General features: G+C 39.7%; 1 protein-coding gene across 1 annotated transcript in view; it reads right to left on the reverse strand.

The window, feature by feature from the left end:
• Positions 1 to 658: 658 nt before the first annotated feature.
• Positions 659 to 23,138, reverse strand: part of LOC115504921 (60S ribosomal protein L7a-like) — a 122,672-nt gene continuing 100,192 nt past the window's right edge. The window contains 4 exon segments of the mRNA XM_032591684.1: positions 659 to 1,196; positions 1,199 to 1,645; positions 1,648 to 1,683; positions 1,686 to 1,960. Coding sequence (XP_032447575.1) covers positions 1,126 to 1,196; positions 1,199 to 1,645; positions 1,648 to 1,683; positions 1,686 to 1,911 — 780 coding nt within the window. The 5' untranslated portion in view covers positions 1,912 to 1,960 and the 3' untranslated portion in view covers positions 659 to 1,125.

The following is a 23,138-nucleotide window of genomic DNA, read 5'->3' on the forward strand; positions in this document are numbered from 1 at the left end:
GGACAAAACCTCAACAATGTGGTTATGTCTGCTAAGACTGCATAACCTAAATCTAATCATGAGGAAATGGCAGATAAAGACTCCAAATACAGAAATCAAATCAAATTATCAGCTTCCATACTGACAAAGATAATTGGGGGAATTTAGAGGCCAAATGCTAATGCCTGCTAGTACCTCACTCCTGAATTAATCAGACTTCACACCGGTCCCCCCCCCCCCCCGCCCAGTTCTGTGCACAAACCATAGGCCTCTTAATTCAGGGGACAATGTCTCCCCTAGGAGAAAAGGACCCTAAAATACATGCGGGGCTCTGGGGTAGGCAGATCTAAAAGAGAAAAGAACCCAGAAAGGGCTGAAATACACATCCTCACAAGGCCCCCAGCAAAATTACAAAGATGAGCTTTGTAGATAGTTCCCCTTCCTAGGGGGGGATCTAGACCCTCAGGCACAGGGCTTGAAGACTCAACAACATCTTAGCTGGAATTAACACTTTCCTCCAGGTGAGATATACTCCAGGTAAGCCTAGCTTTCTTCCAAGGCACAAGTCCTGAAAGTTAGCTCAGGAATTAAAAAAATAATAATAATAAAGAAAGAAATTCCTTTTTTTTTTAATGTTTATTTTTGAGAGACAGAGATAGACAGAGTGTGAGTGGGGGAGGGGCAGAGAGAGGAGACACAGAATCCAAAGCAGGCTCCAGGCTCTGAGCTGTCAGCACAGAGCCTGACACAGGGCTGGTACTTATGAACCATGAGTTTCAGCCCCCAATCACCAGCACAGAGAGTCAGCCTGTGTAAGTGGTACCCCTTCATGATCAATTCTTTCTCTCAATCTCAATCTCACTGAAGCTTTGAGTAGGACAGATTTTAGGGTGGAAATCCCCTTCCTTTTCTACCACATGGTTGAAAATTCTACTTTGATTGCCCGTGCAGGGATTCGGTGAAGAAGAGAAAGTGGATCCCTCTACATGACAGAGCTGAATACTTTAGCGGTATCCGTTTGCTGTCCATTATACAGGGTTTTTTTTTCCTTCTGGTTTATCATTTGCCTTCAATTTTTTTGACATTGGCCGAAAGAGAACTTTTTATGACTTTTATGTACAGAAAACTCAACAGCGTCCACTTAGCTCAATTTGGTGACCAGTCTTTACCCTTTGCCTTCTCCGACTTGGCAATGCGAGCCACTGACTTTGGACCCTGATGTTGCCTCCCCAGTGACAGGCTATCTCATCATATCTGTCATTGTCACTGGCCCTGCTGGCTTCCACCAGCTTAGCCAGAACCCCTTTGTCTTCTGAGTTAATTTGTGTGAAGGTGACAGTGGTGCAGGTCTTCCAGTGAACCAGATGCCCCAGCCTAGTCTTCCCCTGTATGATGCCACAGGGAACCCCCATATTACGACACAGGGCAAGCAGGAAGACAGCCAGCTCAATGGGATCCACACCATATGCAATCACCACCAGCTGAGCCTTCTTGTTTTCCATCAAGGTGGTGACAGCGTTAACCACAGCTTGAAGGGCAGGAGGCCTCTTAGTGGGGACATCCCCTTTGCTGGCAGCTTTCTTCTCAGCCCAGGCCAACGATCTCTGCTTCTTCTCTTCCTTTGTCTCTGGTCTCTTCCTGTGGGCCAGCTTAAGCAGCTGAGAGATGTTTGGTGGTCCAAGAACTGGGTGAACTGGTTAATCTGGGAGGCAGACACTGATAGAGAATAGCCCTTTGCCACTGCAGCCGGAGGTAGTGGGGCCATTTGACAGAGCAGGTAAGGTCCCTTTTGGGCTGGATGTCCTGTCTAATGCCAAAATTCTTGGGCCTTTTCTCAAACAGGGGATTGACCACCTTCTTGGCCTCCTGCTTCTTCACAACAGCAGGGGCCAGGGCCACCTTCTTCCCCTTAGCCTTCTTTCCTTTTGGCATCTTCGATGGGCAGAGGAGAGAGCCATTGCCTTCAATTTTATGTGATTTCCTAAATACAGATATTTTGAATACTTAGCATGTTAATAGAAAATTCAAAGACAATAAAGAATTCATTAGGAACACAAGATAAAACCTTTTAACATTTTTAGTTATTAGCAACTCACTCATTCATCGGAAAATTGAGTTTTGTTTTCAACTATGTGTGTACCATGCCCACTTTACTTCAGAATCACTTTGGAACATCAGATCTCATACAAAAATACCTCTAATTTCGTGTCTCTGAAGCAGTAACACGTTCATTGAGACAGCATATTTTAGCATCTCTCTCATAGATCTTAAGTTTTCTAAGAAGGTACAAGACTGATCTGATTTTCAAGAAATTATCTCACTTTTGATCTTCTCTGGGTTTTTCTTTCTTTTAAAAGACCATAGTCCCTTTAGATAATCTCTCCTAGAATTCAGCACATTTTTATAGACTATCAATAGTTCTCTTGAAAACTTGTCAATTTTCATTAATCACAGAAAGCATATCTTTTCTCTTCACATATTACACACACTTTTTAGCGTGGAAGCTAAATGTCCTTATTCTGAACTATGGTCATTCAGGTTTAAGTGTATCTGTAGTATGTAAATAGCAATATTTGGATTTTGCGTTTGAAGGCCAGCCTAAGAGTCTTAGTCTTATAATAGGGACATTTGGAGCACTCATATTAATTATTCTAAGCAATATGCTTAGTATACTACTATCATCTTGTATGCTATTTTTATACTTCTTGCTATTTCCCTTCTTTATAATCCTATCTTTTGCTGCATTGACTTGTATTAGCTTTTTCTTGTTTTCTAGAACTTACTGGTCATATGCCCTATTTATACTATTGTCATCTTTACATAACAGTTATCATAATAAATACATCTGAACCCGTATTTCTGTATAAAAATCAATCATGATTTCCACCTGTGAAATACGACAACCTCTCCCCTATCTTACTAGTTTTAACTGAGCTCTCTGATCCAAACAATTATTCTGTTTTTTCTTACTTTATATATCTTATCTTCTAAGAAATATTGTTTACATTTTCATTGTGTTATAATCTTAGTAACAACTCTAAAATTTACTGGCCTATCTGCTTACTGATTTTTGCTTTACATCCTTCTTCCCATTCTTGAGCTCTTAATTTTGATTCATTTCTCAGCCTATTGAACCAAAAGAACACTTGCTAAGTCTCCATTAGGCTGTATATGCTATTGCCCCCACCTACACTTTCCTCAGCCTTAATGCCCACCATTTGATTGTATCCAACTTCCTACTCTGTGTTCCCACAGCACATCCATTGTGCATACTTCTGATATGGAACTTATTTCATTCTGTGCATGCACTACTGGAATTTAAGCTCCTTGAGAAAGTGAAAATTAGTAGTAGGAAACCTCATTAAAATGGAGTCAGGAAGTTTCAGCAGGGGGAGCTGTCATGAACTAAGATCAAAGTCAATTACAGACCCAACAGGAAGAGCCAGATTTGACCTTGCCCAGACTTGACCTTGTACATGGATACAACTCTACTATTCCAGCCAGAAGAAGAGATACTTTCCTCATTCCCTACTCCACCACCCACCCCCATCTCCCCACCCCTACAACAGCTCAGTCAATGAAAAGCCACCACACTTCAAACTCTTAGCTTACAGCAATGGACTTTTTAGTTCATAACAGCCTTCTCAACATGCCCCCTTTCTTCTTTTTTTTTTTTTTTTTCAACGTTTTATTTATTTTTGGGACAGAGAGAGACAGAGCATGAACGGGGGAGGGGCAGAGAGAGAGGGAGACACAGAATCGGAAACAGGCTCCAGGCTCTGAGCCATCAGCCCAGAGCCCGACAGTGGGGCTCGAACCCACGGACCTCGAGATCGTGACCTGGCTGAAGTCGGATGCTTAACCGCCTGCGCCACCCAGGCGCCCCGCCCCCTTTTTTTCTTAAAAAAAGCATACCTCTCCTTTGTCCGCCAGACTTGCCTACAGTTTTATGACAGCCTGTTTGTCCCAGATTGCAATTCTCTTTCATTCCTGAATAAACCCATCTTTTGCTGTTAAAATAACTGGCAGTTTTAATTTTAATTTTAACAAGAGCAATTGTGGTTTTTTTTCCCCTCTGTCATTTCTGCTTTGTTTCAAGTTAGCTACAAAGAGTCTGGGAAGCAAAAAATAGAGACTCTGTCACTATTGAAAGAAGAAAATCATTAGCTGAATTATTTAATATTTGACCACTGGGAACATTTCAGTATTCCATGTGCCATGCTGTAATGCTGAATTTGTAGACAGAAACATGGAAGAGAGAGAGCTGAAAGACATCATTCCCTTCTAGGAGCCATTCATCTGATAGTCAAAGCCACACTCTCCCACGTGAGGTACAATCAAGAAGAAGGCTGAGCACGAGACATGAGCTACGCCCACACTTAAGTGACAGGAGAACGGAGCGGGGCAGGTGGTGATGAGGAGAAGCAGGTAGCAGATTGAATCAACCCAGTGACGACAGAAGTGGTCAACAGTATCTAACAATGGAGAAAGATCATGAAAGATGAGGGATGAGAACAAAAACAAGGTCGTTAGAGGTTGATGATCTTGTTTTCCATCTTTTATATATGATTAAGTCATCTCTGTGCCCTTCAGTTGTTATTTAAAACCGTGAATATTTAGATAAACAAAACCTCTGGCCAGCCTGGGTACTTGCTGAAATGGGTCAATTAGCATATTTGAAAATTCAATATACTGTAGTCACATGCATGGAAATAAATGGTAAAAAGATTTTAAAAATTAATGTGGCATTTCAATCCCTCTCTATCTCAATCCCCATAAAAGTTGCTTTAATAAATTAAATGTTCCATTCATATTTCTTATAGCATAAAAGTCTAATCACCTTTAAATGTAAACTTTATTTTTTTTTATTTATTTTTGAGACAGAGAGAGACAGAGTATGAACGTGGGAGGGGCAGAGAGAGAGGGAGGCACAGAATCCGAAGCAGGCTCCAGGCTCCGAGCTGTCAGCACAGAGCCCGACGCGGGGCTCGAACTCACGGACCGTGAGATCATGACCTGAGCCGAAGTCGGACGCTTAACCGACTGAGCCACCCAGGCGCCCCAAATGTAAACTTTAAATGTAAAAATCTTGTCATCAAGAAAAAAAGAATATCAGATAAAAAATATGTCAGAGTTATTCACCTATTTGCATTTAACCACAGTCTATTGCTTTAGGAAAAGATTACTAAGGATTTGGAAAACTCCATGAAATCATATTCACATATGTGAAGGCAAAAAAATGTGTGTATATATATATATATATATGTATGTGTGTGTGTGTGTGTGTGTGTGTGTGTATCACCCAAGTGTACTGTACATTGTACAGGCTCATGATGAAAGAGAATCTGCTTTTGGCGTTCACACTGATTCTTTGGCAATTTTCAAGGGCAAGGGCAAGAAGGTACTTCTACTTAAACATATAGTTTGTCACTGAATAGCTTATCAAGATTGTATCAGTTTTCTCTAAAAATCTTTGTACTCAGAGGAATTTCTTCATTACCACACATAACATGAGACGTTTCAGAACAGAGAGCTTTTTCAAATGAGAAATTCAATATCTAGAAGGAAACTTATTGTTTATGGCCAAAACCACATGATGATTAATTTATTTGTTGAAATAAGTGTGTGTCAAGAACTTAACTATATTTAAGTGTGGTGTACATCAGTGTTTCTCATACCATCTATGGCAAAGGACCTTTTTTTCCCTAGCCCATCATGATCTAATACCTTTGAAAAATATGATAAAAATAAGTTACTAAACAAAATAACTTAAAACACAGCCCAACTTCTTATTATTACATTCCACAGAATAAAATTACTCTCTCAAATTGCCCTTATAATGTTCTAAATACTCTCATTTTCTGTTCTTATCTATTTGTTGGCTACTGATAGTGGTGGCCCAGCCCCAGTCCATGGACCACTTTTGAGATATGATATTCACCATAAAACTGATACTCATGGGGCACCTGGGTGGCTCAGTCGGTTAAGCGTCCAACTTCGGCTCAGGTCATGATCTCATGGTTCAGGAGTTCAAGCCCCGCATCGGGCTCTGTGCTGCCTGGAGCCTGCTTCGGATTCTGTGTCTCCCTTTCTCTCTGCCCCCACCCCCACTCGTGCTGTCTCTTTCTCTCAAATATAAATACAAATATTTTTAAAAACCTGATATTCATGACATTATATCCATCACAAAATGGTTAAATTGTACAGTGACATCCCTATCCTGATTCTTATGCAGGGCTAGTGACAAGGAGAGAGTATGTTTAATGCTTTAACCAACACGGGCGTTTGTGTCTCAACTCAATGGAGGCTTCCTTTGCTGCTTTGACTCTAATTAGGAAATGATTCTTTCAGTGAAAACAAATTCCGAAACCCTCCTCCTACGGGCACAACTAACAGCAGACCAATTACAGAAGAGAACAGATACACAGAAAGAGAACTTGCATGGAAACTACACAATCAGGCTTCTTTTATAATCTGATCTAGGGGTGACTGGGTGGCTCAGTCGGTTGAGCGTCCGACTTCAGCTCAGGTCATGATCTCACAGTCTGTGAGTTTGAGCCACGCGTCGGGCTCTGTGCTGACAGCTCAGAGCATGGAGCCGGCTTTGGATTCTGTGTCTCCCTCTCTCTCTGCACCTCCCCTGCTCGCGCTCTGTCTCTCTCTCTCTCTCTCTCAAAAATAAACATTAAAAATTTTTTAAAAAAACAAAAAAGAAGAAATAATCTGATTTAAAAATGGGCAGAGGACCTGAAGAGACATTTTTCCAAAGAAGATGTGCAGATACTCAACAGACACATGAAAAGATGCTCAATGTCATTCATCGTCAGGGAAATACAAATCAAAACTACAATGAGATATCACAACTGTCAGAATGGCTAAAATAAAAAAGATAAGAAATAAGTTTTGGCAAGGATGTGGGGGAAAGGGAACCCTCATGAACTGTTGGTGCAGCCACTGTGGAAAACAGTATGGAGTCTCCTCAAAATATTAAAAAAAGAAATACCTTTTGATCCAGTAATTCCAGTACTGGGTATGTACCCAAAGAAAATGAAAACACTAATTTGAAAAAACATTTGCACCCCTATATTTATAGCAGCATTATTTACAATAGCCAAGATATGGAAGCACTCTAAGTGTCTATCAATAGATGAATGGGTAAAGGGGCACCTGGGTAGGTCAGTCAGTTGAGCATACGACTTTGGCTCAGGTCATGATCTCACAATTCATGAGTTTGAGCCCCACATCGGGCTCTGTGCTGACAGCTCAGAGCCTGGAGCCTGCTTTGGATTCTGTGTCTCCCTCTTTCTCTGCCCCTCCTCCACTCACACTCTGTCTCTCTCTCTCTCTCTCTCTCTCTCAAAAATAAATAAACATTAAAAAAATTAAAAATAGATGAATGGGTAAAGAATATGTGATACACATGCACACACACACACACGCACACACACATGCACACACACAGGAACATCATGCAGCCATGAAAAAGGATGAGATCTTGCCATTCGGGACACCACCAATGGGCCTAGAAGGTATAATGCTAATTGAAGTAAGTCAGATTGAGAAATACAAATACCATATGACTTTCCCCATATGCAGAGTCTAAAAAACAAAATGCAGAATCAGACCTAAAAATACAGAGAACAAACTGATGGTTGTCAGAGGGAAGGGGGTGTTGGGGAATGGGCAAAATGGGTGAAGGGGAGTGGGAGATAAAGGCTTCCAGTTATGGAATGAATAAATCACAGGAATAAAAATACAGCATAGGGAATATAGTCAATGATATTGTAATAGCATTGTATGGTGACATGATAGCTATACTTGTAGTAAGCACAGCATAATGTATAGAGATGTTGAATCACTATGTTGTACACCTGAAACTAATGTAACATTGTGTGTCAACTAAAAAATTTTTAATAAAAATATAAAGCATTGATTATCAAATTAATGATTAATTATAAGTTAAATTATTTTACTAATTATTAAATTTAGTGTTGATTAAAAAAAATTTTTTTAGAGATACAGAGAGAGGTGGAGAGGGGCATAGGGACAGAGAAAGAGAATCCTAAACAGGCTGTATGCTCAGCACATAGCCTGACACATGGCTCAATCCCATGACCCTGGGATCATGCCCTGAGCCCAAATCAAGAGTTGGACACTCAGCTGATTGAGCCACCCAGGTGCCCCAAATTTAGTGTTGATTTTAAAATCATTATATTTGAGGGGCACCTGAGTGGCTCAGTTGGTTGGGTGTCCAACTCTTAATTTCAGCTCAGGTCATGATCTCACTGTCATGAGATCAAGCCCCATATCAGGCTCTGCACTGAGCGCGGAGCCTGCTTGAGATTCTCTCTCTCCCCTTCTGCTCTTCTCCCCCATTATCTCTCTCTCTCAAAAATAAATAAAATAAATAAAATAAATACTTTAAAAAGTCATTATATTTGAAATCTACTTTTAAGTTACATTTTATCACTTCCCAATATTGGCAAGGAATCACACCCTGTGGTATTTTAAGGAACTTACTTGCAGCTAAGTTATTTAGAAAGCAAAAAAATCCTTTCAAAAAAATTTGTAGCAAAAAAAAAGTTATATGGCTATGAAAACATTTTAATAAATCTGAAATGACATAGAGCTTCCAAAATTGTTTTAAGAGCCCTGCTCACGGTGAATAAACACACTGGCTTTGTTAGGTGAAGGAGTGAATTCAGAGGGCCCAGCTTGGAAAGATTTGGGGAGCAGTACTAGAACACAGATAATTCCAGGTTGACATATCATGCAAACAGGTGCATTGTGCGGGGCTTGGTGGAAGGAGCCACATTTCTAAACAGAGAATGGAGATGGGTCTAGAATTCAAGGAATCACATGTTCCTAACATCCACAGTAGGGAACATTAAAAACATGACAGGAAGAAAGGAATGAGCAGAATCCAAATCCAAATCAGGCAAAGAAAACAGGACCATACACTAGATCAGACCAGGCTGGAGGCTCTCTCCCTAATCACACTGAAGATTGTTCCTCTCAGACTTTCAGAGAGGGAGATTGGGAGTTCATAGCAAACTTGTGAATGATCTTTATTGTTGTTACATTTACTCATTAAAGTATTTCTAAACATATAAAATTTCTTAAATTTCATATTGTGAATCCAATCTTTTAATGGGCCTCTCCAGGTATGATTATTGTCTTGGTCGATTCAGGCTGGCGTAACAAAATACCACAGACTGGATGCCTTATAAATGACAGAAATTTATTGCTCACAGTTCTGGAGGCTGAAAGTCCAAGATCATGGTGCAAAGATGAGTGTCCTCTTCTGGATCACAGAATTCTCTAGTAAGCTCGCATGGTGGAAAGACAAGCTAGCTTTCTGGGGCCACTTTTATAAGGGAACTAATCTCCTTCATGAGAGATCTGTCCTTGCCACCTAATCACCTCCCAAAGACCCTGTCTCCTAATACCATTACCTGGAGTATTAGGTTTTCAACATGAGTTTTGGAGGGACCATATATTCAGACCATAGCAGTTATGAACGGGTATGTAGACAAACTGGAAACATCTTGTGTCTTACAGCATTTGCATAGTACATGCCTTTTTTCAGTTAAGCTTTTACTTGAAAATTTTAAACTTTTTTATTGATGTATGTAGAGAAAAGGGCACAAACTTTATATGCAGAGCTCAACGTATGAGTGTTCCCCAACAGATCATAACCAAGGATAATTGCACCACCTCAGATGGTTCCCTCCCAGTCAATATACCCCAGATGGAATCATTATTCTGATTTGTCACCATGATTAATTTTGCCTTTATTGAGCTCCCCATAATGGAATCTTACAGTATGTGCTTTTTTGTTCTTGGCTTCGTTTGCTCACCATTAGATCTATAATGTTCATCTACCTTGTCATATGGTAGCTATAATTTGTTCTGTTTTCATTAGTATTATAACAAAAATTGCATTAATATACCACAATTAATTTATAATTCTACTGTCGATGGACATCTGGGTTGTTTCCCAATTTTTTTAATAAAGGTCATATACTGTGAACATTGTTACATTTTCTTGGTGAGCATATGCATTTATTATTGATGAGTATACCTCTGAGAGTGAATTTTCTAGGTCACAAGATATGCATATGTTCATTTTTTGTAAGTGGATGTATCAGTTTATAATTCTGTCAGCAGCGTGTAAGAATTCTAATTGCCGCACATCCTTGTTAACACTTGGAATTGTCAATCCTTTTAGTATTAGCCATTCTGGTGGGTGGATTTGTGGTTTTAATTTGCATTTACCCAATAACTAGTGATGTTGAGCACATTTTCATATTCTTATGGCCATTTATATATCCTGTTTAAGTCACCTTTAACCAACATTGTATGGAATTATCTGTCTTATTGATTAGTTCTAATGCTTTCTGTGTTAAGAAATCTTTCCCTACTCCTAAGGTCATACAGATTTTTCTCCCATGCTTTCTCCTAAAAGCCTTGTTTTATATTTCATCTTTCGGTCTATGATCCACCTAGAATGATAAAGATGGCCCAAATTCTTTGCTGAACTTCTCTTTGAGAGGCCAAGTCTAGATGCCACCCCTGTAATTCTGGGCTAGCCTTAGTAACTTACATGACCAATAGAATGTGGCATACATATCATTCTGAGACTTCTGAGGCTAGTTAGAAAAAGCCTTACAGCTTTAATCTTGGCCTCTTGGAACACTCAGGAAGCTTTGGGCTGCCACCTTATAGGCCCAATTATTTGAGACCACCATGCTGGAGAAGACAAGTATATGTTTTAATTAATAGTCCCAGCTGAGCCTAGATTTCCAACCCATCCGAACCCACTGAGGGGCCAGATAGGTGAGTAAAGTCACCATGGACCCTCCAGATCATCCTATCCACCAGCTGAATACCACCGATATTAACACCACATTGAGCAGAAGAATTACCCAAATAAACCTTACCCAAATTCCTGGCACACAAAACTGAATTATGATAAAATAACTGTTGTTTTAGGCCACTACAGTTTGGGGTGTTTATTATGCAGTGACAGATAAGCAGAACATGATGTGAAGTAGAGGGTCAAGGTTTTTCAACTGCACCATTTAAGTAAAAGATCATCATTTCTTCATGTCACTGTAGTAGTACTCTTCCTAAATCAGATGACTGCATGAGGATCTGTTTCTAGATCCTATATTCTATTCTATATATCAATTTGTCTATTATTTTAGTTACTATAGCTTTATTAATAAGTCTTGATGCCTAGCAGTTAAAGTCCCCCAAATTTGGTCTTTGTCAAGATTGTCTTAGCTCTTCTCAGCATTTTTGCATTTCCATATGAGTTTGAGAATCAAGTTATCAAAATTCATTTCAAATCTTACTAGGGGCACCTGGGTGTCTCAGTTGGTTGAGCATACGGCTTGAGCTCAGGTCATGATCTCGCAGTTTGTGAGTTTGAGCCCTGTGTCGGGCTCTGTGCTGATGGCTCAGAGCCTGGAGCCTGCTTCCGATTCTGTGTCTCCCTCTCTCTCTGCCCCTCCTCTGTTCACACTCTATCCCTCTCCCTCTCAAAAATAAGTAAACATTTATAAATAAATAAATAAATAAATAAATAAATAAATAAATGGAATCTAACTAAAAAAATCTGTTTCAATTGCATTGAATCTATAAATCAATCTGGGAAGAACTGCCATTTTAACAATATTGAGTCCTCTAGTTCATGACCATGGTATATTTTTTCATTTATTGCCTTCTTTAATTTCAATCAAGAATGTTTTTTTCTAGGCATTTGTTATTGTTGTTACTTTTGTTGTTTGATGTCACTACAAATAGTATTTTTAAAGTTTTATGTTCTAAGTTTTTGTTACTAGCATATACAATTTTAATTTACTTTTGTATCCATAAAGTTTGCTAAATTTGTACATTTTAAATATATAAATTGCAAGTTTATCTGTAGGTTCTTTTGAGACAAGGCAATTATATTTTCTGAGAAAAAGTTCCACTTCTTCCTTTCTAATCCTTATGCCTTTTATTTATCTTTTGTTATTGCATTGCTAGGACCTTCAACCTCTCAAGGCTGCTCAAGCAGAACCCAGTATAAAGAGAGGCTGTGGAATAGTTAATATTACCTCTGAAATCACACTGAAGAGAGTTCCCAGACAGCCTCCATCACATTCTAGCTGTGTGAATTTGGATAACTTACTTAATTTTCCTGTTCCTCAGCTTTCTTGGTTTTTAAACAAAAATGACAATGGTGGGGTGCCTGGGTGGCTCAGGTGATTAAGTGTCTGACTCAATTTCAGCTCAGGTCATGGTCTCACAGTCGTGATGGGAGAGATAGAGCCCCACATCAGGCTCTGCACTAAGTGTGAATCCTGCTTGAAATTCTCTCTCCTCTCTCTCTGCCTCTCCCCTGCTCTCTTGCTCTCTAAACAAACAAACAAACAAACAAACATTTAAAAACATACAGTGATGCCTACTTCATAAAAGTTGTCATGAAGGGCACCTGGGTGGCTCAGTCAAGTGCCTGACTCTTGATCTCAGCTCAGGTCTTGATCTCACAGTCGTGAGTTCAAGCCTGGAGTCATGATTTCATGCACCAAGCATGAAGCCTACTTTAAAAAAGGAAAAAAAAAAAGGGGGTGTCTGGGTGGCTAGGTTGGTTAAGCATCCAAATTCGGCTCAGGTCATGATCTCAGTGAGTCTAAGCCCCGCATTGGGCTCTCTGCTGACATCTCAGAGCCTGGAGCCTACTTCAGATTCTGTGTCTCCCTCTCTCTCTGCCCCACCCCAGCTCATGCTCTGTCTCTCTCCCTCTCCTTCAAAAATAAACATTTAAAAAAACTTTTTTTTAAAGAGAGAAAAAAAAAGTCCTGAAACTTAAATGAGTACACATAAAACACAGGGAACAATATCTGCCTCATATTAAACACACATTAGCTATTTTCATTGCTTTAAATCCTACACATGAATACCTTTTTAAAGTTTTTTTTTTAAAATTTATTTATTTTGACAGAGAGAGAGAGAGAGAGAGAGAGCATGAGCAGGGGAGGGGCAGAGAGAGAGAGGGAGAGAGAGAATCCCAAGCAGGCTCCACACTGGCAACATGGAGCCCAACACAGGGCTTGAACTCATGAACTGAGATCATGACCTGAGCTGAAACCAGGAGTCAGATACTTAACCAACTGAGCCACCTAGGTGCCCCAATCCTACACATGAATACTTTAAAAAAATTTTTAGTATAATTTATTGTCAAGTTGGCTAACATACAGTGTATACAGTGTGCTTTTGGTTTTGGGAGTAGATTCCCATGATTCATCACTTACATAAAACACCCAGTGCTCATCTCAACAAGTGCCCTCCTCAATGCCCATCACCCATTTTCTCCTCTCCCCACCCCCCCCCATTAACCCTCAGTTTGGTCTCTGTATTTAAGAGTCTCTATGGTTTGCCTCCCTCTCTGTTTGAAACTATTTTTTCCCCTTCCCTTCCCCCATGGTCTTCTGTTAAGTTTCTCAAGTTACACATACAAGTGAAAACATATGATATCTCTCTTTGTCTGACTAACTTATTTCACTTAGCATAATACCCTCCAGTTCCATCCACATTGCTACAAATGGAAGGATTTCATTCTTTCTCATTGTCAAGTAGTATTCCATTGTATATATAAACCACATCTTCTCTATCCATTCATCAGTTGATGGACATTTAGGCTCTTTCCATAATTTGGCTATTGTTGAAAGTGCTGCTATAAACATTGGGATAAATGTGCCCCTATGAATCAGCACTCCTGAATCCTTTGGATAAATTCCCAGTAGTGCAATTGCTGGGTCATAGGATAGTTCTATTCTTTATTTTTTGAGGAACCTCCACACTGTTTTCCAGAGTGGCTGCACCAGTTTGCATTCCCACCAACAGTGCAAGAGGGCTTCCATTTCTCCACATCCTTGCCAGCATCTGTTGTTTCCTGAGTTTTTCATTTTAGCCATTCTTACTGGTGTGAGGTGGTATCTCAGTGTAGTTTTGATTTGTATTTCCCTGACGATGAGTGATGTTGAGCATCTTTTCATGTATCTGTTGGCCATCTGGATGTCTTTGGAAAAGTATCTATTCATGTCTTCTGCTTGGGATTCTCTCTCCTCTCTCTCTGCCTCGCCCTTGCTCTCTTGCTCTTTAAATAAATAAACAAACAAACATTTTAAAAAATGACATTGATGCCTCCCTCATACAAGTTGTCATGAGGGGCACCTGGGTGGCTCAGTCAGTTAAGTGCCTGACTTTTGATCTCAGCTCCGGTCTTGAACTCATGGCCATGAGTTCAAACCTGAGTTGAGCTCTGCACTGAGCATGAAAGTCAAAATAGTAAAAATTTTAAAAGAAAAAATAGGAGAATATTTTCAGGACTTTATAGTCATGAGGGCCTTTTTAAAAAGATATAAAAAGCAAAATTCAAAAAGTAGATAAACTTGACTAAATTCAAATTAAAACCTGTATGGTAAAAGTTACCATAAACAAAAAATTTACAGACAAAAGATCCAGAGTATATAAGAACCATAATATAATAAGAAAATGTGAGGGGCGCCCAGGTGGCTCAGTCGGTTGAGCGTCCGACTTTGGCTCAGGTCATGATCTCACGGTTCCTGAGTTCGAGCCCCACGTCGGGCTCTGTGTCGGGCTCTGTGCTGACAGCTCAGAGCCTGGAGCCTGCTTTGGATTCTGTGTCTCCCTCTCTCTCTGCCCCATCCCCACTCATGCTCTGCCTCTCTCTGTCTTAAAAATAAAAACATTTTTAAAAATTAAAAAAAAAAAAGAAAAGATGAACATACCAAGTGAAAAACGCGTCCAGGATATGAATAGGCAAGTCATAGAAGAAGAAATACAAACGGTAAACAGGTAAAGATGTTCAATTTTCACTGATAGCCAAAAATTTTAAATAGACTAATTAAAATAACAATATGATTACTATGTCACCTACCAGATTAGCCACAATTGATTTGTTTGATATACTTAAGTGTTATCAGTGGTATGAAGAAATGGGTAATCTTATATACACTACTGGCTACTTTGGAGAATAATTTGGCACATCTACGAATGTGTTTAAATGTACATTCTGTGATCCACTAAGACTCCTTCAAAGGATGTATCTATAGAAACCACTCTACCTGTGCAAAAGAGGGCTGTACCTGAAGGCTCCTTGGGGTGTTTTAAAATAACAAAACTTGGAAACAAACTAACCTCCACACACAGGAAAATGACAAAGTAAATCACAGCCTATCTGCTAAGCAGTTTAAAAGAATGAGGTAGTTTCTAAGTATTGGCATAGAAAAGTCTCCAAGAGAAATCATGGAGAAAAAAGAGTAAGTGACTGGATGATACAGTATAATATATTTTGTTAAACACAAGTTTACACAAAACAATATTATATATGTTCCCCACGGACATGTATATGATGTAAATGCATAGGAAAATCCATGGATGGTATCTGTATGATAGCATCACACCGAAATATGATCCAGGTTGAACCTGTGTGGCCATCTGGTAACTCTGTACCTCTGTTGCAGGTGCTAGGATCAAAGATGATCATGGGGACTTTTTAGCCTTATGTAGAATAACACTTTATTTTTCCTAGGAGATGTAGTTAATAATTACATATGTAATTAAAATATAATCTTTAAAAGTAAGCAACTAGAATAGAAGAAAGTATTCCATCCATAATAGCAACAAAATACAAGAAATATCTAAGCACATCTTTTTTTCAAAACTGATTTTTATTTTCTTTTTAAAGTGTTTGTGTGTGTGTGTGTGTGTGTGTGTGTGAGAGAGAGAGAGAGAGAGAGAGAGAGAGAGAGAATGAGTGAGGAAGGACAGAGAGAGAGGGAGAGAGAAAGAATCTTGGGTAGGCTTCACACTGTTAGCAACAGAGCCCAAAGCTGGGCTCAATCTCACAAACTGTGAGATCCTCATGACGTGAGCTGAAACCAAGAGTCAGACACCTAATTGACTGAGCCACCCAGGGGCCGAACACACACAGTTTTTTTAATGAAGGATCACAAATCACTGGAAAAGAAAAAGATTACTCCAATACATGGTAGTTGGAGAATTGGTTGGCTATTTGTTAAATACAGATTTTCATAAATTTCAATTTTCAAATCAGACATGTAAAACATATTACAATGGTTTAAAGAGTCATTCTAAAATGTATCAATCACTAAGACTACAAGCATCAATATGAGGTTGATTACTCATTTTAAAACAATGGAAAGCCATTCCCCTTCCTCCTCCCTTTCGTTTCCTCCCTGAACAATTCAGTCCTAAAGCTGTTAGGTCACTGTAGGGCAGAGCAAAGCAGTCATTCTCAAGTTCAGAGAAGTAGAAGAGAATAGAAAATTCACAGATGGGGCACCTGGCTCAGTCGGTTGAGCATCTGACTCTTGATTTCAGCTCAGGTCATGATCCTAGGGTTGTGGAATCAAGCCCCCTCATCAGGTTCCACACTGATCTTGGAGCCTCCTTAAGATTCTCTCTCTGTCTCTCTCTCTCTCTCCCTCTGCCCCCCTCCTCTGCTCTCTCTCTCTCAAAATAATAGTAATAAATTAAATTAAAATGAAGAAAAAAAATTCACAGAGAAATTCAATAACTAACAAAATATATTTTTCACATTTCAGCCTCATCAGTATCTAAAAATATGTATACTAAATAGTGAGATATATTTTGACATATCAAAAAACTTTAATGGGAATATCCAATTCTGGCAAGGGTAAGGAAACAAGAATTTGTATACAAAGCTGTTAAAAATCTTTCAGAAACCAACCTGGCTATATGAACGAAGAGACTTAAAATATTTTGTGCCTTAGGGGTGCCTGCATGGCTCAGGTGATTGAGCGTCTGACTTCAGCTCAGGTCATGATCACTCCCAGTTCGTGAGTTGAAGTCCATGAGTTTGAGTCCCACATTGGGCCCTGTGCTGACAGCTCAGAGCCTGGAGCCCGCTCCAGGATTCTGTGTCTCCCTTTCTCCCTGCCCCTCCCCAGCTCACACTCTCTCTCTCTCAAAAATAAATAAACATTAATATATGTGCCTTAGTATTAAATATTAATATTAAATATTAATATTTATTAAATATGTCTTGTGCCCTTTGACTTAGTAATTACATGTATGGAAAGCTATTTTTGAGGAAAGACTGTGAAATACCAAAAAGAAAAATGCCTTAGATGTAAAGATGTTCACCAGTGCATTTTTATAGCAATTAAAATATTGGAAAACAACATAAGTGTCTAATAACAGGTAAACAGTTGTATAAAGTATAGGCTATTTACTAAAGGAACTATTATGCATCCTAAAACTATGCTTAAAAAAAACTACAAAAAATGCTTATGCTATAACAGTTTTAAAAAGCACAGTGAAAATAGAGTCTGATACCATCATAACAATGTATAAAATGCAAAAACAATAGAAAAATGAAACAAACTTAAATAAAATTGTCTTTTAAAGTAGAACTTTGGGGGATTTTTCCCCTTTCAAACAAGTGGAAAATCAAATTTCACAGCTGTAGCAAATTTGATGTAATTTGAGCAACTTGTTTAGTTCAACAAGCAAGTATTGGGACCAATGCCAAGCAGTACCCTAGGACCCATTATCTGGAAAGCAGCATTCTGTATTACTACTAAGAAATTTCAAAAGGAAAACATGTGTTTTCACCATGAGGCATTTGTCTTTACAGAAAGAAAGAAAGAAAGAAAGAAAGAAAGAAAGAAAGAAAGAAAGGGAGAGAGAAGGAGCGAGAGGGAGAAGGAGGGAGGAAAAGAGGAAGGAAGGAAAGAAGGGAAGAAAGAAAGAAAAGAGAGAGAGGGAGGGAGTGTGGGAGGGGGAAGGAGAAAGCAAGCTAGTAGCATTTTGCTGAAGGATCCCAGACTTACAAGTTAGTTCTGCACTTCCTCAAAAATGCCATCATCACGTGCAAGCCAGATAGCTTTCCCAAAACAAGTGTAACCAGTGTTGCACACATTCTATTCATCATCTTTTAATGACATTTATTTCATATCTACACATTGCCCCCGTCCATGGGATTTGTTTAGGATATAGAAGAATAAGACTAGCACTTTCAAAAATGAAACTGTCAAAATAAAAATACAAAATAAATAAATAAATAAATAAACCAAATTTGGAGAAAATTATGGAAACCCTGAAACACCAACCCACCTTGTTGATCAGGAATATTCATAACTGTTCAAAACCAATTCAGCACACCTAAAAATAATTATCAATTATAATAATAATTAATAATTAATACTGATGTTAATTATTCTTTCACATGATTTTCATTTTGCATCACATGATGTTAATATGTGGTATTAATTAACAATATCAATCACATATTATTATGTAATTTGTAAAATGTGATTAAAAACTATCAACATTAAATACTAATTGAACACGAACTAAGCTTTTACACAATTTTTTTCATTTAGTCTTCGCAAAAGCTGATGTCATTAATCAAAATACAAGAGTTGATATTATTACCTCATTTTACAAATGAGGAAGCTGAGGCTCAAAGAGGCTACCTAATTTGCATAAGGTCAACCGTCTAGAAAAGGCCAAGGCATTTTCACACATATAGAAAAGCCAGATTGTGACAGACCTTCGAGCCATGCTCTGTGCCTCAGCACACTGCCTCCCTTTGAAAGTCGAGCTCCTGGAACAGTGGTGGTGAAAAGTAAACCCTGACTAATCATAATGATCACTGATTACAACATGCTTTCAATATGGTGAGTTAAAGTCTGGTACCTAGTCATAGTTGAATTGTATTTCCAAGGCGAAGAATTTAACTAAAATCTTAAGTTTAGATATACTCTTACCCCTACCTAGCAAATTCAGGCTCTTTCCTTTCACACCCCACTTTAAAAAGACACACTACATTTTCTCTTTTCAAAACCCAGAAGGCAAAATAATTAACAGAGTCTCAGAAATGGGTTGCCTTTCAGATGCTTATTTTAGTACTTCTAGTTTTCCAATCTAGTCTCAATAACAATTAGCACAAACTTCTGTTCTGAAGGGCAGTACTGTATTTTGGGTTTCCTGGAAACCACCACTGCCAAGGCAGCACACACAATGTTATCACGATGACGCATCTTCAAGAGGAAGTGAACAAGTATTATTAGGACCTTACCTCTCCTCTTAAAAGGTTTGGAAGTTTTGGAAATCCTGCAGTCAAAAATAAAACTAGCTCCTTATGAAAGGAAATCTAAACGTCTTCCCTTTCAAAAGGGCAAACTGAAAGGTCATCAAATAAAATTAAGAAACGGGTTCTGAAAATAGCAAAGTGGTTAATGGTATCCCTTTGTCAAAACTTGTAATTTAATAAGGATTTTCATTCTTCAGCTCAAAAATGACATCTCCGCCAGGGTGGGGTCAATTTACTCTCTCCTTTTGTCATTCATTCCTAGTGGTCTTTCTTATCTCCCTTGGAGATATAAAAGAGAAAGACCTGTAAGCTTGAAGTCGGAAGATGTGAGTTCTATTTCTTTTCCTGCCATTAGACAAACTGTGTAAAATAGATAAGAGGGGTGGCTGGGTGGCTCAGCTGGTTGAGTGTCCAACTTCAGCCCAGGTCATGATCTCGAGATTCATGGATTTGAGCCCCGCCTCAGGCTCTGTGCTGACAGCTCTAAGCCTGAAGCCTGCTTCAGATTCTGTGTGTCTCTGCCCCTCCCCAGCTCGCTCTCTCTCTCTCTCTCTCTCAAAAATAAACTTTAAAAAACAACATTAAAAAAATAGATAAAAAGGGGCGCCTGGGTGGCTCAGTCGGTTGAGCGTCCAACTTCAGCTCAGGTCACTATCTCGCGGTCCGTGAGTTCGAGCCCAGCGTCAGGCTCTGGGCTGATGGCTCAGAGCCTGGAGCCTGCTTCCGATTCTGTGTCTCCCTCTCTCTCTGCCCCTCCCCCGTTCATGCTGTGTCTCTCTCTGTCTCAAAAATAAATAAATGTTAAAAAAAAATTAAAAAAAAAATTAGATAAAAGAACAAGTTCCTTCCTGATTCACAATGTGATCACATCGGTGAATTTTCTTTGTGAAAAAACAAAGCCCGAGATCAGTAGTTCTCAAATGCTTTTGCTCCCCAGGGTACATTTGCCAATATCTGGAGACATTTTTGATTGTCACAACTAAGGGTGCAGATGCTACCTGGCATCTAGCAGGTCAAGGCCAAAGATACTGCCAAACATCCTACAATATACAGGACAGCCCCTCACACCAGAAAATTATCTATCTGGCCCAAAAGCCAATAGTGCTGAGGTTGAGAAACCCTGCTCTAGACAAATGCAAGCTACCCTCAGCTTCCCCAACCAATGCCTTGGATGCAGGCAAATCTCCTAGATGTGCCAGAATGACTGTGACCTGCAAGGGAGCCTCTCACATCCAGCTCTTCTCACCCAGCAAGAGTGAAGAAGCAAAGCCAGAGTCTTCCCTAGCCCAGAGCCCCAGGGTGAGGACCTGCACAAGGCTGAGGGAAGGGCTGAGATCCCCTTGTCAGTCTCAAGCTTACCAACAGTCACCTTCCCCAGCTGCTCTCCTAGGATCCAAGTGGTCTGAAACATGTTCTCCAACTGGATTAATGTGGAGCACTAAACAGTATTTACTGAGTGCCCACCTGCATGCTGTTAAGAAAGATACAGAAGATATAATCCTGTTTAATAAATAAATCCTTGCCATCATCATGTAGAAGTTTAGAATCTAGTAGATGAAAGGACACAAATAACAAGTGAAGAATCCCAGACACTTTTGCTCCTTTAAAATTACATGTGACAGGGGTGCGCCTGATTCACAGTCAGTGAAGCGCCTGATTTTGGCTCAGGTCATGATCTTGTGGTGAGTTCGAGCCCCGCATTGGGCTCTGTGCTGACAGATTACAATACTGAGATTACAATACTCTCACAGAACTGTCATGAGATATAAATGATATGCATTAGTGGTATGTCATAAGCGTTAGACAAACCCCAGGTACATAGTAAGTGCCCCATTAATGTTATTTTCCTTCCTTCTCTGTTGATGTGGGCTCCAATTTGTCCCTATGACATAAAATTTCTCCATATTCCATCGTAGAAGTGCCCTCACAATTCCCTGCCCCCAAATTCCTTAGGTCCTGGATCTTATCGATGTTCTCTCACCCCTCCTGGAAGTCTCCGTAGCTCTAGGATTACCCCTAAAATTCCTGCTCCTCCCCTGACCTGATTTCTTATACTCCTATTCTGCTTATCTAAAGTCTGATTATAGCACACTAGTGGACATTCTGCTAAATTCAAGTTTGTGGTCTGAAAAAAAATCTCACTGTTGAAGTTTAGGGGAGTGTGATGAAGGCAGGAACCAGGGCATTTGGTCTCCAGCAGCCTCTTCTACCACCAGAGGGAAGGGATCTACAAGCATGGATGTTCCCTCAGGAGGGCTTGCCTGGTCATTGGTAGGGCTCCCACAAGGAATCTTTGGCTAATCTCAACCTCAATGTTGGGGCACCTGCGTGGCTCAGTCTGTTAGGCATCTGAATCTTGATTTCGGCTCAGGTCATGATCTCACAGTTAGTTCAAGCTCCACATTGGGTTCTGCACTGACAGCGCAGATCCTGCTTGGGATTCTCTCTCTCTCCCTCTCTCTCTGCCCCTCCCCTGCTCATGCTCTCTCTCTCTTTCTCTCTCTCTCTCTCAAAATAAATAAACTTAAAAAAAAATCTGAACCTCAGTGTTAATCTCACCAGGATTAGGAAATGGCCTGCCTTCCAGAAGGCCCGGGGTTCTTATCCTCTCCCTTATATATCTGCTGGACATCTGATCCTTTGATACAATGATTAGCCTGCCTTGTGGGGCTTTACTTCCTGCAGTGGTTCCTATCATTTGAGGACAACAAGATCCCCACAGGCAAATAACAACACATTATTACTTCTCGCTTGTTAGTTTCCTAACAATGAGAATTTGTGTTCCTTCTTTCTTCTTAAGGAAACCACAGCACTAATGATGCAAAAAAATACACATCAAAGATATTTCCCAACACTTCATTCTGCTCAAGATCTCTCTTTTCTGTCATCAGCTACATTTCCCAATCCAATGGGTGGCAGTTCCAAATGTTATCTCCACTCTGTCTCCACCTTCTCTCACCAGATGGTCTAGCCTCCTACACACCAAGGAAACAGAGGCCATTAGTCAAAAACTCCAACATTCCTAATGTCCACCTCCTAATGTCTATACTAGGGCAATAAACAGTAACCAGGAAATCTGTAGCTCTATGGAAGAATCCCAAGTATTTGGTCAAAGATAAGTGACTCTGGGTGGGGATGAAAGCTTAAAACAATATTATCTAAGAGAGAGGGGGAAATTTAGTCATTACCACCAACCAAAATGAAATGTTCCTTTCCCTTTGGCAAAATCAGTGCTCCTCAAGAGTCTAAGGAGGGAGATACCACACTACTGAATCCTTGACTCTAGCAATTCACTCAGGGGTCTCCAAATGAATCAGGCCAAATTAGAGTTTTGGCCTTTTCTTACAATTTCTTCCAGACTTGCTTTTATATTTCCTGTTTTCCAGCCTTCCATTTATTCATTTAACCCATATTTATTTATTAAGACTTTTCACTTAAAATCAATTGTGTCTTCACTACCAGCACTCATGAGGGTAGTGAAGGCAGAATTGATTTAAAAAAAATTTTTTTTAATGTTTATTTATTATTGAAACACAGAGAGAGACAGAGCATGAGCAGGGGAGGGGCAGAGAGAGGAGGAGACACAGAATCTGAAGCAGGCTCCAGGCTCTGAGCTGTCAGCACAGAGCCCGAAGCGGGGCTTGAACTCACAAACCACGAGATCTTGACCTGAGCCGAAGTTGGACGCTCAACCGACTGAGTCACCCAGGTGCCCCAGACAGAATTGATTTTAAAAGACTCAAGGGGCCCCTAGGTGGCTCAGTGGCTTAAGTGTCCAACTCTTGATTTTGGCTCCCACATCAGGCTCTGAGCCTGCTTGGGATTCTCTCTCTCCCTCTCTCTCTGCCCCTCCCTCCCCCCTCTCAAAATAAATAAACATTTTTAAAAAATAAAAGACTCAAAGACCACTGTTTTCATGAAGCTTGTGTTCTTTGGGGAGTAAATGAAATAAGTAAATTTATGATCAAAGGTGCTATTTTCTAGGCCAAAAAAAAAGGGG

The sequence above is a fragment of the Lynx canadensis genome, chromosome F1, assembly GCF_007474595.2.
Source record: "Lynx canadensis isolate LIC74 chromosome F1, mLynCan4.pri.v2, whole genome shotgun sequence".
Lineage (NCBI taxonomy): Eukaryota > Metazoa > Chordata > Mammalia > Carnivora > Felidae > Lynx > Lynx canadensis.